Source organism: Callithrix jacchus, chromosome 15 (assembly GCF_049354715.1).
Source record: "Callithrix jacchus isolate 240 chromosome 15, calJac240_pri, whole genome shotgun sequence".
Classification (NCBI taxonomy): Eukaryota; Metazoa; Chordata; class Mammalia; order Primates; family Cebidae; genus Callithrix; species Callithrix jacchus.
This window is the reverse complement of record NC_133516.1, coordinates 46,329,916-46,346,173: the sequence shown is the minus strand read 5'-3', so window position 1 is coordinate 46,346,173 and position 16,258 is coordinate 46,329,916. Positions and strand designations below refer to the sequence as shown.

The following is a 16,258-nucleotide window of genomic DNA, read 5'->3' as shown; positions in this document are numbered from 1 at the left end:
GAGAAAAGTTTGGCCAGGGAGGTTTTGTAGGAGGTAACCTCTGTTTCCAGAACAGAAGATTAAACTGTAGAAAACGAGGGAAAGAATTAGAAAAAAAAAACGTATCCATTGATGCTGGCATGAAAAACACAATGCGTGCTGTTTGAGGTGCAGAGATAATGAAAAATAAAACAGGAAATTCCCCACCAGGAAGAGCTTTCCAGAACATAAGGAAAGGGTATGGTTTGGGGAAAAGTTAGACTGTACCCCTGGCACTGTGCTGGGTCCTTTTGGTTCACTTCACTTCATCTTTTAACCACCCGACAAGGTGAGTATTATTATTATCATCATCCCATTTTGCAGGTGAAAAAACTGAGGTTCAGAGAGTCTATATCATTTGTCCAAGTGTCACATACCTAGCACCTAGCTAGTAGAAGAAGCAAGAGTTGATGCTAAGTTTGTCCTCTTAAACCAATGTGAAATACTAGAACTGCATTCTTTTTTTTAATACTTTAAGTTCTCAGATATATGTGCAGAATGTGCAGGTTTGTTACATAGGTATATACATGCAATGGTTTACTGCATCCATCTCCCCATTTTCTACATTAGGTATTTCTCCTAATGCTGTCCCTCCCCTATCCTCCCATCTCCCTGCTATCCCTCCTTAGAACGCCCACCCCCAACAGGCCCCCGTGTGTGATGTTCCCCTCCCTGTGTTGCTGTGTAGAACTGCATTCTTTTTTTTTCTGCTTCTTTTTTTTTTAATTGCATTTTAGGTTTTGGGGTACATGTGCAAAACATGCAAGATAGTTGCATAGGTACACACATGGCAGTGTGTTTTGCTGCCTTCCTCCTTTTCACCCACATTTGGCATTTCTCCCCAGGCTATCCCTCCCCAGCTGCCCCCCCCCGCTGTCCCTCCCCTATTCCCCCCAATAGACCCCAGTGTGTAGTGCTCCCCTTCCTGTGTCCATGTGTTCTCATTTTTCATCACCCGCCTATGAGTGAGAATATGTGGTATTTCATTTTCTGTTCTTGTGTCAGTTTCCTGAGAATGATGTTCTCCAGACTTATCCATGTCCCTACAACGGACACGAACTCATCATTTTTGATTGCTGCATAGAACTGCATTCTTTACCCTATTGGAATTCAGCCACCCAGCCGGGTCTTCCCATTCCCTTGCCTCCTCATGGATTACTTCCATTGTCTGCAGTAATTTCTTTTCTTAGGAAACTCACCCTCTCCATCTACTCAGTCTTTTTGCTGTTTCCCACCAGACAGTGGCAGGGAAGAATACCTAAAGCAGTTATATTTCAGCTTAACGGCACTTGAGCCACACGAGTTATGGAACCCTAGAGACTGTAAAATTCTACAGACTTGGTTCATATCCCAGCACTGCCACACATTAGCTAAAGGGTTTAGAACAAGGATTCTTGGTTTCTGTGAGCACTGGATAATCCATCTGTAGAATGGGGATAAAGTAACTTTGCAGAGTTGTTCTGAGAAAACTGGAGATAATAGTGTTATCTATGATCAATTATGGTTTGGGGATTGGCCATGTCAGATAGAGAAGGAAGAGGAGACTCCCTCATCTCTCTCTCTCTCCCCCTCAGTGTGACCTCTTGATTCTCTTTGTGATCCTGTTTCAGACTTACCGTGACTTGCTCTCTCCCTCTCCCTTTTTGTGTCATGCTAAACTCAACCCCGCTCTGAGCAGCAGAAAGTGAGAGTGTTCAGAAATGAATATAAGCTGACTGCTCACACTTTAGCCAGCTTTTGAAAATGCAAGAGCCAATCACGAAAATGTACGCTCTGTTTACAATTCCTTCTGCATCCCAAAGAATGGAAAAATCTTGCCACATATGCACTAAGGAAATGCTGCTTCTCCGATCTTGCAAAATATGCCTAAAATTCACTTCTGTGCATGTGCTGTGCAGATGGAACTTTTTTACACCTCACTCAAATATTGCGGTTAAACTCTGTATAAGAATAGAAGGCTTCAGGAGATAGCCTGGCCTGGGCCTCTATTTAAGAAGTTTACTAGAGGTTTGCCATTCTCACAAAGAGAAAAGACTCTGTGAGTAATGGGAAAAGCAGAGTCTAATTGTCACCCTCCTGGGAACACACTTTCTCATCTGCCTTCACCCAAAGTGGAGAGTCTAAGGAAGGAATGCTGGGCTGGTGAGAGTGGATGAAATATGAGATACTCCTGTAATATTCCTGTGGTATTCTATAGGAGGCCTGTCATTGGCAGAGTGAGGCCCAGGGCAGCTGGAGGCTTGGAGAAGCCCCACCAAAAGTCTTTATGTTTTCCATGTACGCAAGGCCTACTGACAGCCTGCTCAGAATGTCTCCGCAGCACCAGCAAGGCTGAGAGTGAAGGATGACAGTAACTGGGAAATTACCTTAATTGATCAAATCAGGAAGAGGGTGACCATGCCTCCTGTTTGCCTGGGGTAGTCCTCAGGTAATTATTAATTATTCCTACTTTTGTGATCAAAAGTGCCTTTTGATTACCCTATTGGGATAATTCAGTAGTAAGTTGGGTGGTCACTTGTTAATACAGCACCCTTCAGGCTCCCCTAAGTCACAGCCCTCACCGCCTTTCTTGTTCCCACCTCCTCTCACATCCATTCATTCAGCCACTGTTTTACCTGCCGTCCACTGATGCAGGTACACGTTTCCACTTTTCTCCCACATCAGTGACGCCTTGACCTGAGGTCAGAGGTGTGCCACAGGGCAGCCTGAATGGAATGTGCAGGAGCCCCCCATTACAGGAAACGCCCTTCTTTCTTAGCAGTGGTTGGCCATTACCTCAGAACTCTTGTTTGCTTCTTGAATGCACACTTTCCCTTTTGCTTCCCCTCTGTGGACTATTAAAATCTCCCAGTTTGTTGGCAAGATGTATTTCATGCTAGGCCTGTGGCATATGGCACTGTCCTCTTTTTGAGAAATAATCCAGGCATCTGCCTTGAGAAGCACAGTTTCTGCACCCTCACCATGGCATGGTCATCAGGGATGTTCTCTACAGCCACACAGGTTTTACACTGCACAACCTTGAGGGGTGCCATTTTTATAGGCTACAATGTGAGGAGCATCCCCTAGAGTTGTATAGTACAATGGCCCTAATACTGATGATAAGAAAAATAATAAAGTTTGTTCTTTACTAAGCTACTAACCAGGCACTATGTTGAATGATTTCACATGAAGTACCTCACTGAGCCCTTCCCATAATTCTCTGATGTAGTATCTATATTTTTATCATCATTTAATAGGGGCAACTTGGAGCTTAGGTAGCTTAATTTGTCAATGATCATGTGTTTAGTAAATAATGGCTGGAATTTAAAGGCCAGAAGCTTGACCTCTGGCACCTATACTTTGAATCATTGTCTTCACTAATCCTATGCCAACATAAAATGATTTGCCTAAAGCGAATTACTTTATTTTCCTCTCAATGACTTGCCAAGTCTCTTACTGGAGAGTTGCTGTCAAAGTGCATTCCCTTTCCTGGGTTATAATACCAGCCCCTTCTAAAAATGAGATTCTCAGTCCAGTTGGCTATCAGACCTTAAGCCATGGTGCTGGGAGAGTATTGATGATGTTGGGGCCTCTCAGTGGACTTCCCCTATTCATTGTGAGGACCATTGGTTGTGCAGGGGAGAGGAACATCAGGGGACCTTCCCAATGCCATGAGAATAGAGCCTAGACTTTCAGGTATAGGGCAAAATAGTTGGACAAGAGAAAACTGCTCTGTTCACACTTCCATGTCTCATCTTGTTTACACTCTAGAAACGACATGTTGTAAGCAAAATTCTATTCAGCATGTGGCTCTGAAAAGTTGACTCTGAATTTCTAGACTTCACTTAGCTCACCTGCAAAATGGGAATTATATGGCAGACTTTGCTCAAGGGTCATAGTGAGGATTTGGTGAGATGGCAAGAGGGATTCAACACAGTGCCTAGCACATTTTAGGCCTTCCCAAAACAGACGTCTCTTGAGTACAATGGCCTTCCGAGGGAGGCTTCTGGTGATGACAGCATTTCAGCTCGGCCTGTGCCTTAGGATGTTGGGCTTCTAATACCACCATTTGCTTCAGGTGAGTAATTTGTCCTTGTAGTGGTCAGCTTTACCCACTTTAGAATTATAATGAGTCTGTTTGGGAGAAAAACATTTTTTAAAGCATTTTTAATTCTTTTGAAAATTATTATCACAAAGGATTTACTTGTTCATAATATTGCAATCTGACAGAAATGCACTTAGAGCAGCAGCAGTCCTTTTGATCAAATTTGAGTTGTGATTGTATGGGGCTCTGAATCTGCAGCAGTGAGGAATTGATCTCGCAGGTCCTGCACGTGTTCCTTCCCCCTTTACCTGGAATACTCTCTTCCCTTGTAGTACCTCTTCATCATAAGGCCACCTTGCTCCCACCCTCACTTCAGTCACACTTTCTCATTCTTCTGGCCTCAACCAAGATGTCATTTCCTCTCAGAAGCCTCTGCCAATCACACCGCCCCACTAAAACTGAGTCAGATGCTCCTCCACTCAGCTTTTACAGCACCCTCAAATTACTGTACTCTGGTAATTAGCATCCAGAATTCTCCTTGCCTGTTTTCCTCATCTATGTTATCAGTTATTTAAGGTCAGGAAGCTTGTTCACCAGAATCTCTATCATTTAACATGGTACATACAACATCAAAGGCACCTGTTGAATGAATTAATCTGTGAATGAATGGAGGGACAAAAAAATGGATGGGTGGAAGAAAAGAAAGGAAGGGAGGGAGAAAGGAATGAGGAAATAATGGAAGCAAAGAGGGAAGGAATAATGGAAGGGAGGGAGGAAGGAAGGAAGTAAAGAAAGAAAGATGGAGACATAGAGCAGTGCCTGCTGATGATGGACTTTTATCTTTCACTCTATAGAATAAAGACATTCTAAAATGACTTTTTGACTGGTCAGCAGGCTAGACCCAGTGGCTCGTGCCTGTAATCCCAGAACTTTGGGAGGCCAAAGTGTGAGGATCATTGAGCCCCAGAGTTTGAGACCAGCCTGGGCAACATAGTGAGACTGCCTCTCTATAAAAAAATAGAAAAAATTAGCCAGGTATGGTGGCATGCACCTGCGGCCCCAGCTACTTGGGAGGCTGAGGTGGGAGGATTGCTTAAGCTCAGGAGGTCAAGGCTGCAGTGAACCATGATCGGGCCACTGCGCTCCAGTCTGGGTGACAGAGCAAGACCCTGTCTCAAAAAACATTTAAAAAAAAGCACAGTCAAGCAAATTCTGTTTTTTCTGTAAGAACAGCTGTTTTAGTTTCTTGTCATAATGCCACAGACAAGCTGTGCTCAGATATGTCTGAAAGTTGCAGAACTGCTCACCTCATTGCTATTTGGTCCAATATGGGGACTTGGGCCACTCTGTTACATATTTGGATTCTGAGGACTTTTATTAAGATCAGCTGTAGAATGATTCCCAAGTTCATCTCCTTAACACAGAAAAGTTAGAAATGAGCAGCACGCCTTGGTCAGTTGATTTAAAAGATTTTTCTGAAGTTAACAGTAGGAAATGAGCAGGTTTTAATGTGTGCACAGAGCCAGATACAAACTCTTTATTGCTCATTTTATTAATTTATTTAACCAACGTTTATCAATCCCTTGCAAAGTTCCAGGCATTAGACACTAGGGATGGCCTAAAAATCCCAAAGCACAAGTCATCTGCTCTGAAAACCCCAAAATGCTGTGGTCATTCTCCTCCCCCACTTCTTCACCCATGGCGTTTCACACCTCCAGCCACCATGCAAGCTGAGCCCCTCCTGAGAGTGTCCTCTTCCCTTCCCTGCCCGGTAAAGTGATGTCCTCCATCATTCCTCCTGCTCATCTGCTGCTACCTGGGCCTCCCTTTGCAGCATCACGGGAATTGCTGCATTGTTTTTCCTCTTCTCTCCCTGGTGGCTTCTTACTCAATTATACACTCTGTTACAAAAACCACATCTGCTTACAAAACTGTATAAGGTATTAAACCCAAGGGGTTACCAGTTAGCCAGCTGAGCTAATGCATGAGACCCCAAGCTGAGAATAGCTGCCACCCTGGGTGCCCTAACAGGGAGAGAAGCACAATAGGAAGCCATGGGGGCTGACTCCCAGTGCCCAGCATAGACCTTGGCTCATTGTAAAATACTGATGGAATGAATGACTTCAAAGTTACAAAGTGTCTCCACAGCATTATTTCTGCCTCCTTCTCCCCACCCTCCTCTACCCTCAGCAAATATATACTATTTGGGAGCAAAAATGTCTAAATTCTATATGCCTGGCTTTAAAATGAGCTTTGAAGTAAGGACTGCTTTTTTTGTTGTTGCCGTTTAAAGCAACAGTAGATAAACTGATTTGTCATTGCTGCTTCTCATGACATAAAAACCCTGGAACCCTGTGGTTCTGTGAGTTGCGTCCATACACTGTGCAACAGTGATAACCTGGCACTAGAGCAGACAAGGTCTTTCATCCATGGAGACAATCAACAACCTTAAAAGATAGAGCCTGTGAACATCAGGTGATTTTCTTCCTCCCATGATTAGGGAATTGCACCAAAAGATATATTTGAAATTATAAAGCAACTCGATTATAATCTTTAAGTAAGGACAATTTCTACCCATCGCATTAAATGACCCTTTTTAGACCATCACTCTGGGGCCAACCTACATGGCTGAATAAAATACTACCTTCAGGATTTACTTTAGGTCTTCCTCACCCTCCAATTTGGAAAAGTTCTTTTCCCCCTGTTAATTTCAGCACATTTAAACATACATGGAGCTTGCACAGCAATAGGCAAGCTGCCCTATTTAGTCCAGCACTGTGATTATTTTCTTTCTGAATTATAGTATGTGATAAAATGCAAGGAGGCTGGTGGTATTACTTTTGCTAGAGAATTTTCTAAAAGCCATACTGAAATTAGAGAAAACCTTTTAGAAATTAAAATGAGGCAGACTGATCTTTCTAACTGTTTCTTAGAAAGTTCTAGATCACATTCCAGGACAGGGGAAGAGAGTAATAAATCATGGAGGGTTGCAGAGGAAGCCAAATTACAAAAAGCTGATAAAACCTGATAGCCTGGGCTGGATTTGTTTTATGATTGCCCAGCCCCCATAAGCTAGTTAGGATTTAAGATTCCAGGAAAAAACCCTTGCCATGTGATTTTCAGAGCTGCTGTTGACTAATTAGGAAGCACTGGGCAAGTCACTTATTTACTTAGTTTAATTTTTAATTTTGTAAACGTTATATTGAAAGTAAATTTTCCCAGCTCCCTTTTCCACTGCTGGCAAAATAGTTTTATGGTAGTTAACCATTCTTCAAGACCCAGAGAGAAACGCTTAACAAGCATAAAGTATTTAGGAATCATTGTATTTCTGCTCTGAACTGTTACTTATTGACGCAGATTAGAGCCTTGTGGATTAGTGAAAACAAGAGAGGATACTGGGATACTGAAAGGTTTAGTCCAGGTTTAGCTGTGCAATAATTAGGATCTTCTCTGAGTACCTAAGTCCTAATTTTCTAAGGAATTGCTTTTTCTATGGGTAGTTAAGTATTTGCGTATATGGACACTTCGAAGATTAACTTTTTCTTTCTTTTTTTTTTTTTTTTTTAACATTCAGTGGCTCTCTAACTCAGTTTTTCAATGATTAGAAAAATGTTATAACTTTGCAGTAGTTCCCAGCATACTCTAGGGGAATAGAAAACCCCAAAACCACTGAGCAAGGGTTGAGCTAGGGAGCTAAACTCAGCCAGCCTCCTACACTAATTCGAAGTGATTCTGCTCCTCCGTGCTCACCTCACAGTGGTTTCAAGTTATTCTTATGCTGCAGAAAAATGAGGAGTGACTTCATATTCTAGATATTGAGGCTTGCTCTCAAGCAGCAGCAATTTTAAGTTAAGTTTGCAAGTGACAGGGGACTACCAAGACATGCCAGCATATCCCTTCTGCTTCCTAAAGGAACAGGATAGCTCACAAAAGACACAAGGCATACTGTGTGACCCAGCAACTCCACTCCTAGGTATATATACCCCCCAAAAATGGAAAATAGGTGTTTAAATTTGTACACAAATGTTCATAGTGGGACTATTCACAATAGCCAAAATAGAAACAACCCATATGTCCATCAACTGAGGAATGGTTACACAACATGGGGTATATGCATACAATGGAATATTATTCAGCCTTAAAAAGGAACAAACTATTGATATATGCTGCAGTGTGGAAGAGCCTTGAAAACATTAAGGGAGAGAAGTCAGGTAATAAAGGCCACATATTGGATGATTCCATAAATATGAAATAGCTAGAATAGGCAAATCTACAGAGACAAAAAGCAGATTGATGGCTGCTAGGGGCTGTGGGAAGGAGTAAATGGGGAGTGACTGCTTAACAGGTACAGGGCTTCCTTTTGCAGTGATGAAATATTCTAGAACTAGATGGGGTGATGATTGCACAACATTGCAATGTACCAAATGCCACTCAATTGTACATTTATTATCATTAAAATGGTGAATTTTATATTATGTGTATTTTATCACCAAAAAAAAAAAAGATATGGGGCATATCATAGAAGACATTTCTGAGTGAAGCTGAATCCCAAGCACGAATACCTTTGAGCCAAGGCAGGTGATAAAAGGAAAGGCTGCCCATTAGATGGAAAAGAGAGGTGGTGTCTATGGTTCTCCGTAAAGAAACTAAAATTAGACATTTTAAAAGACAGTGTGCTAGCTGGGCATGAAGGCTTATGCCTGTAATCCCAGCACTTTGGGAGGCCAAGGAAGATGGATCCCTTGAACCCAGGAGTTCAAGACCAACCTGGGCGACATAGTGAGACTCATCTCTACAAAAAATAAAAAAAAATAAGCTGGGCATGGCGGCTCATGCCTATAGTCCTAGCTACTTGGGACTAAAATGTGAGAGGATGGGTTGAGCCAGCGAAGTTGAGGCTATAGCAAACTGTGATCACACCGCTGTACTCCAGCCTGAGTAACAGAGGGAGACGTTGTCTCAAAGAGAAAAGAAAGAAGAAAATAAAAGACAGCATGCTAGCAACACAACAAAAAATCACAGTTGTTAGATAAGCTCGTTGCCAACAGGGTATTCAATCCCTGGCCTAAAAGAAACCATAGCAGTCCTTGGCACAGGTTTCAGTTAGCTCACTGGGGCTTCCTGATGTAGTCTAGAGTCTTGAAATGTTGAGTGACACAGAGGCTTTAGGTAAAATACACCTTGGGTGACCTTTAGCAACACAGAGCACTAAGGTTAAACTCGAGGGATGGGGTTTGCTATTGGTTAAAGCAAAACAAATAAGAATCTGTGGACAGTATAGAGATTATCCCACAATAAAACATACCACTTGCTCTGTAATCATCCTTTGGCTTATGGGAATAAACATATCTGTCCCATTTCTCTCACAAAGAGATATGTGACCTGGGACAAGTTACTTAGGCTCTCCAAGTCCCGGTTTCTTCATCTGGAAAATGGAATTACAGTAAGTGTTCCATCTCGCTACCTAGCCATCTTCTTTATAGTCTGCCTTTGCTACCAACATGTAAGATCCTCTCTGAGAACAGGAAATGTGCCATCTGTGTCCACTCTTGTTCACTTAGGACTGGTCACAGGGCCTGACACCTAGTAGGAACTTGGTAAATGTTTGCAGGATGATGTGGGATGAGGGCAGTTCCCCTGGAGAGGAAAACACTCCTGGGGCTGCAGGAAAGCCCTGTTCAAGAAGGTGGAGGAGATTTCTTGTGAGAGCTGAAAATTTTCTTTATGCTTCCCTGGAATAGAAAACTAGGAGAAGGGCCTGAAACATACAAAGAGATTTGCTTAGTTCTGTGTTATGAGATGAGATGGCTGCCTGGGCAGGTACTGATTTCCCTGACCCTGGAGGCATTTAGACACCAGTTAGGTAACCATTTGCCTGTAAGTGCTAAAGCAAGTCACTTGTGAGTAGGTTCTTGAAGTAAATAGGATTTAAGGTCCTTTCTAAACTGAGACTGACTCATTTATACTTTCCTTCCTTCCTTTAGAGAGCCAGGTGGTGAATGACAGAAACAGCGTTGTTAGATAACTGGGGTAAAACGAGGAGTTCTCTGGCAATCCCTGCCTTCAGGGCTCTCATGATCTTAAAGGCTATGTACACAGGTAAACATAATTACAGTCATAGGATGTGAGGAACCATTGTTTATTCTTCCCTTTTGCTTGACTTTAACAGTGCACCAAGACCTGCGGCGAAGGCTCCAGGTACCGCAAGGTGGTGTGCGTGGATGACAACAAAAGTGAGGTGCACGGTGTGCGCTGTGACATGAGCAAGCGGCCTGTGGACCGAGAAAGCTGCAGTTTGCAACCCTGCGAGTATGTCTGGATCACAGGAGAATGGTCAGAGGTACCATCCTGGGGACCCTGTAACCATCTTCAGCTCAGCCATGGCCTGAGAGCGGCAGAGGGATGAGTGCAGGAATGTAGGAGACTTGAGCCTACCCCCAGATCTGCCACTGTGAACTGTGTGTTCTCTGACAAGTCCTCGGCCTGCCCAAACTCAAAGTCCTTGCATGCAAAGTGGGACAGATGTATAAGGTGGTCTCTAGGTCCCTTCAGGTCTGCATTCTGTGATTCACCTTGATGTCCTATTGGCATAAAGAAGGAATTACGACAGGGGCTGGAAACTCATAGGATGCTTTTAGGTGCCTGAAGACAGTTTAATGTAAGAAAATTTTGTAGTGCCAGGGAGACAACAGGGAGAGGTGGGGACTGTGACAAACTAGCACATGCTGTGTGAAGGAAGCAGAATCTGTTTCCTCCAGCTGAGGCCATGCGGAAATGTGGTCTAGCATTACCAGACCTGATGTTTCAAGAGAGGCTAAAACTCTGGACTAGCTTGTGAGATTTCCTAACTTGAAAATGGGGCTCAAATTTTGGGTTTTAAAACATTATAAGGGGCAAACAAAGCACTTTATGAACCAGATATATTTTGCCTGTTTAACAAACAGCTTCAGAGGAATGAAATAATTTTCTATAATATCCAAAGTATCTCAAGTACCATTTGTTTCATATATCCTTCTGTACACAATGTTTACCCAGACCCTTTTTATTGGTAATAAACCAATAGTAATAATGGCATGATTATATTATTTTCAAACATCATAATATGTTCATATCTGTATGAGAGATCTGTAGCATTCAAACCAGTTGTCATTGTCATTTTCCCAAAAGAATTTAGAGATTCGCAAGGGAGGCATCTGGACTCATGGTAAAGGTACTGAAGATAGTTAGGTAATATGATTGCTGCCGCTGGGTCTCTTCAAAGTTTGACAGGTCAGCAATTTCGTATGTTAATTAGATGAATATTTGCATTTAGATGATGTGTGTGTTAGGTGTTGAATTGCTTCCTGCACTAAAGCTGATCCCAGAGTCTTCTATTATCTCTCCCTAGCCTTTATTCCTGTGAGTTTTGTCCTTCAAGGGGACATTTGGCAGTGTCTGGAGACTTTTTTGGTTGTGACAACTGGGGAAAGGGGATCCTACTGGCCAGGGTTGGAAGGTGGAGACCAGGGATGGGGCTCAGCATCCTACATTGCACAGGGAAGCCCTCACAATACAAAATTATCTGGCCCAATTATCAGTGGTGCTGAGGTTTGGAAACCCTGTTGGACCCCCAACCCTGCATCTTCTGGTATGCCCTGCATAGTACTATACACCCTTAGAGAGTGAAGAGGAGACATGGTTCTGGTCTTTAGGAAACTGATTTACTCTTGGCCAGATAGGAACATGTGGAATCCAAATGAGTGTTCAGAATAGTTCTTACCGTTGGGTTTGAGGCATAGGTTCCAACCCATCCAGATCTCAACGCAGGGGGATCTCACCTTTCACCGGGCCAAGCTGACATCTTTATCTTAGCTTATCTCTTGTGTAGCACTTTTATTATGCTAAAAGAGTTTTGATCTTTTTCTAAGACTTGAGTCATATTACTCCTATAGCTTTCATATAACCGTAACTCCCGAAAGATGAGACAGGGAGAAGATTAAAAAGAAAAAAGGAAGCCTTCCATATTTCTGAAAATTCACAGGTGCATCATGAATTGAAAAGGTCATAAATTTATGGGTAACAGCTAGAGGGCTGGAAACAGTACTTAGCAGAGATACAAGGACCACAGGGAAGGGAGCATGCACGGAGCGGAGAGGTGCCAAAAGGGACTGGCACCAGCATTCTCTCTAGAAAAGAAGACATGCCTTCTGTCTGGGACCTCTATTACCCGGAGGTTCTTTGTGTTTTTCCCTGAACTCTGCTCCACCAGAATTTGAGGAGGCCCAAGCTAGACTGGCAAAGAAGAGCTCTGTCAGTCCTGATTGACACATGCACTTTCCTAGCGGGGCCTGAAGTGCACAGCTCATGCGGGGAGCCCACATTCTTATTGTTTTATTTCGCTTTGCTGTTATTTTCAATTTAGAAAAGTAATGCATACTCATGTGGAACCAAGCACATATACCAAGGCATGCAGAGTCTCCAGTATGAGCTTCTCTCTCCGGAGAGGAGCCTCTTAATACTTCATAACTCTACTCTGAAATGGTTTAAGGAAACCAGCAGCAGTCAACATTTTCACAATGCTGCTATCAGCTAGCTGCGAGCATCTGTTCTTCTTGCCAGCTCCTCTTTAGAGATGTGAAGGCCTCTGCATTTACCTGACCATATTTGGGGCTCAGTTCCATCAGCAAATGCCTGTCTCCCACTGGGTCCCCCACACGTATAAACAGGAGGCTGCTTTTTCTCCTGGTTTGTGGGGGTCAAGAGTAACATTCCTTGCCTCTCTCAAACACACAACCTTGTTTAAGTTAGTGTGGACTTATGTCAATGCATGCAAGCACTAGGTTAGAAACTGAGATACCCACAGCTTAGACAGAGTGTATTAGCCATCTGCATGAAACACCCCAGGCTGGCCTTACACTCCCCCAGCCTGGCGTCAACTTGGCCTTCAGACATTTGAACAGCAGCAGCCAAAGAAGGAAGAAATGTATGCAGAGCATTTCTGTGTCTTGAACCAACTGGAAGGGAAGGCCCAGGGATGCTCTGCATGCCGCTGGCTGAACTTGCTCTCTCCTGTCTCTGGGGTTTCTTCAAGGAGAGCCTTTTCCCTGGAAGAGTTGTAGTAGGTGAAAACCATGTGACTAAAAGCAACAGGAAACATCAGGGCAGAGCAGACACTGGCTTCTAACTGCCCTTGAGAATTGGCAAAAGCTGTGGTCCCTCATCCCAGAAAAAGCATAATATACCCCATGTGGCATACTGTTTTGGGCAGTTTATCCCACCCTCACCCAAGAACCCTAAGTCTAGAGAATAACTGGCACTCTACCCCAATTTTATGAAGCATGTTTACAGAAGATAACCAGTTATTTGATGCTGTTGCTAAAAATACCATCAAAACTAAATTAATTATAACTCAAGTTTTATTTTTTAAATAGAAAATGATAAAAAAAAAAAAACTTAGCTAAGGAGGTTGAAGGTTGGGACACTAGTACGATGTTTATTTCTTCTCCATTTCTGTATTGGTTGAGTATGTTTAAATGCTGTAGAGTTAGGATAAAAAAATATAGATGAGGGTATGATACACAGCAAGAGATAGAAAAGAAGAAAGGTAACATGACACTCAAGATCTATAACCTAGCCGGGTGTGGTGGTGCACACATGTAATCCCAACTACTTGGGAGACGGAGGCACTAGAATCACTTGATCCTGGGAGGTGGAGGTTGCAGTAAGCCAAGATCATGCCACTGTACTCCAGCCTGGACAACAGAGTAAGGCACTGTCTTTAAAAAAAAAAAAATCTATGGCCAGGGAGAGAGAGGAGAGAAGGAAATTAAGTGGAGGGCAGGTAGGAAAGCGAACAGCGCCAAGTAGGGAGGGAAAACAGTTCCGGAGTCCCCTTTGTCTCAGTGCTTGTATTTCACACTCAAATTGCTGACTCATGGGTCAGCTGCTGGATCCTCTTCCCCTCCCAGTTTGGTGGTCATCGTAGATTTAGATAAGGGCACTTTGCCAACCTGTGATGTTGGGCTGAAGATGCAAATGGAATGAATGACAGCTGGAGCACCTCCCCCTCTTCCTCCCCTCGAAACCCCCAGAAGGGGCTTGAGGCACCCCCACCTGCAGTGAGGACCCAGAAGATGCCAGTGGAAGCACCAGATCCCGGAGGCACCCTGTAGGGTTGCCTGTCTCCTGTGTGCTCAGGGCCTGCCACTTGAAATGAATAAATAAGCTAATGAAGTGGCAGCTTTCTGCAGTATAGTCACAGGGTCAGTGCTTGGTGTGGAGGTCAGGGGCCTATTGTGGGCTGCCCCCAGGAACTGCTCTAACCTCTTCTCTCAACCTCTGTCTTCACAGTGCTCAGTGACCTGTGGAAAAGGCTACAAACAAAGGCTTGTCTCGTGCAGCGAGATTTACACCGGGAAGGAGAATTATGAGTACAGCTACCAAACCACTGTCAACTGCCCGGGCACACAGCCCCCCAGTGTCCACCCCTGCTACCTGAGGGAGTGCCCTGTCTCAGCCACCTGGAGAGTTGGAAACTGGGGGAGCGTAAGTAGAAGACTGAGTGCTCAAATCTGAAAGCCCTTGGATCTCAACCCCGTCTTAAATATGTCCTGCTTAACCCGCTCTCCTGAGTAACTCTACTTCCAGAAGACACCCTGGAGTTAGCAAGCTGAAATGGTCTGACGGGGATCAAAGGGACCTCTTTCTGTTCAGAAATGTGGCTTGGTGCTAGAAACGTGGGCTCTGAAGCCAGGCAGTCTGGATCTGCAGCCTGGTTCTGCCACTTCCCAAGTGAACAACCTTGGGCAAGTTGCATAACTTTTGTGTCTCAGTTTCCTTATCTGCCAGACAGGGGGTTGCGAAGATGAAATGAGTTTACTCAGGCTGAGCATCCCTAATCCATAAATACAAAATGCGATAAAATCCAAACATTTTTAGTGCTGATTTGACACTCTAATGAAATACTTCTTGGAGCATCTCGGGTTTTAGATGTTCAGATTAGGGATATCCAACTAGTAATAATGCAGATATTCCAAAATCCGAAAAATATCTGAAATGTAAAATACTTCTGGTCCCCAGCACTTCCAATAAGGGATACTCAGAAGGGATATTCAGCCTGTGTATACAAAGCACTTACGTTATAATGGCAAATGTTTTATATAATATTTTACTGCAAATAATTTTTTAAAGTACTTAAAATCTGACACTTCCTAAGAGTTATAGAAGGACTAGTTATTGTTGCTTATGTTGTTAAGAAATCTGTATGTTCTATGTAAGAAATACTTCATTGCATTGGGGTACAACAAGGTGCAGAATATCTTAAATTGGGACTGCCCTGGAAGATTGTCACAACCCCCTGGCTCTGAACCAGGCAGCTCTCAGTCTTGAAAATGATCAGGCAAAAGTGTATGAAGAGTTGAAAGCAGTTAGGGTTTGAATCCTGGCTCCACTATGACCTTGAACAAATTCCTTAATATTCAAGCCCCGATCTCCCACCTGTAAAAATAAGATAATGATAATACTATCTCATAGGGTTACTGTGAGGCTTAAGTGAAGAATCGTGTGTGTGTGTGTGTGTGTGTGTGTGTGTGTGTGTGTGCGTGTGTGTGTGTGTGTGTGTGCGTGCGTGTGTGTGTGTGTGCGTAGATATTTATAAAATTACGCATAGTTTTATACATACATATAAATGTTTTATACATATATGTTTTTATAAATGCATAAATATGAATCTACAAGGCTTAGCAAAGAGACTGGCCCACAGTAAGTGCTCAGTAAATGTCAGCTATTTATATTCAGCGACACAGAGTCTGAAGTGACACGCTGTACATGATGATGTCAGGGCTGAGCTCCACACCACCAGCAGCCTGTGCCTCCCACATTCCATAGCTACACCACTGACTCTCATTCGTCTTACAGTGCTCAGTGTCTTGTGGCGTTGGAGTAATGCAGAGATCCGTCCAATGTTTAACCAATGAGGACCAACCCAGCCACTTATGCCACACTGATCTGAAGCCAGAAGAACGAAAAACCTGCCGTAATACCTATAACTGTAAGTTGGCCAACTGAAGTTATCTTTCTTTAGCATGAAGAACAGGCTCTCTTTGTTGATTTGATTGCCTGCCCTTTTTAGAAATATAGAATTTTAATGGAGAAATCATTCCCTTTGCTAAAAAGTTTTAGTGTGAACAATGTCATTGATTCTGTAGACAGGTAATACACATCTCAGAGTGTCACAAC

General features: G+C 43.2%; 1 protein-coding gene across 9 annotated transcripts in view; it reads left to right on the top strand.

The window, feature by feature from the left end:
- Positions 1-16,258, top strand: part of ADAMTS9 (ADAM metallopeptidase with thrombospondin type 1 motif 9) — a 170,608-nt gene that overhangs the window by 132,015 nt on the left and 22,335 nt on the right. For 7 of the 9 annotated variants that reach the window (XM_078351404.1, XM_035276037.3, XM_054245843.2 and 4 more), the window contains 3 exons: positions 10,212-10,382; positions 14,372-14,566; positions 15,938-16,070. In XM_078351404.1, the coding sequence (XP_078207530.1) occupies positions 10,212-10,382; positions 14,372-14,566; positions 15,938-16,070 (499 nt within the window). The remainder of the gene's footprint in view (positions 1-10,211; positions 10,383-14,371; positions 14,567-15,937; positions 16,071-16,258) is intronic. The other 2 variants (XR_013527414.1, XR_013527413.1) reach the window with 1 other exon arrangement.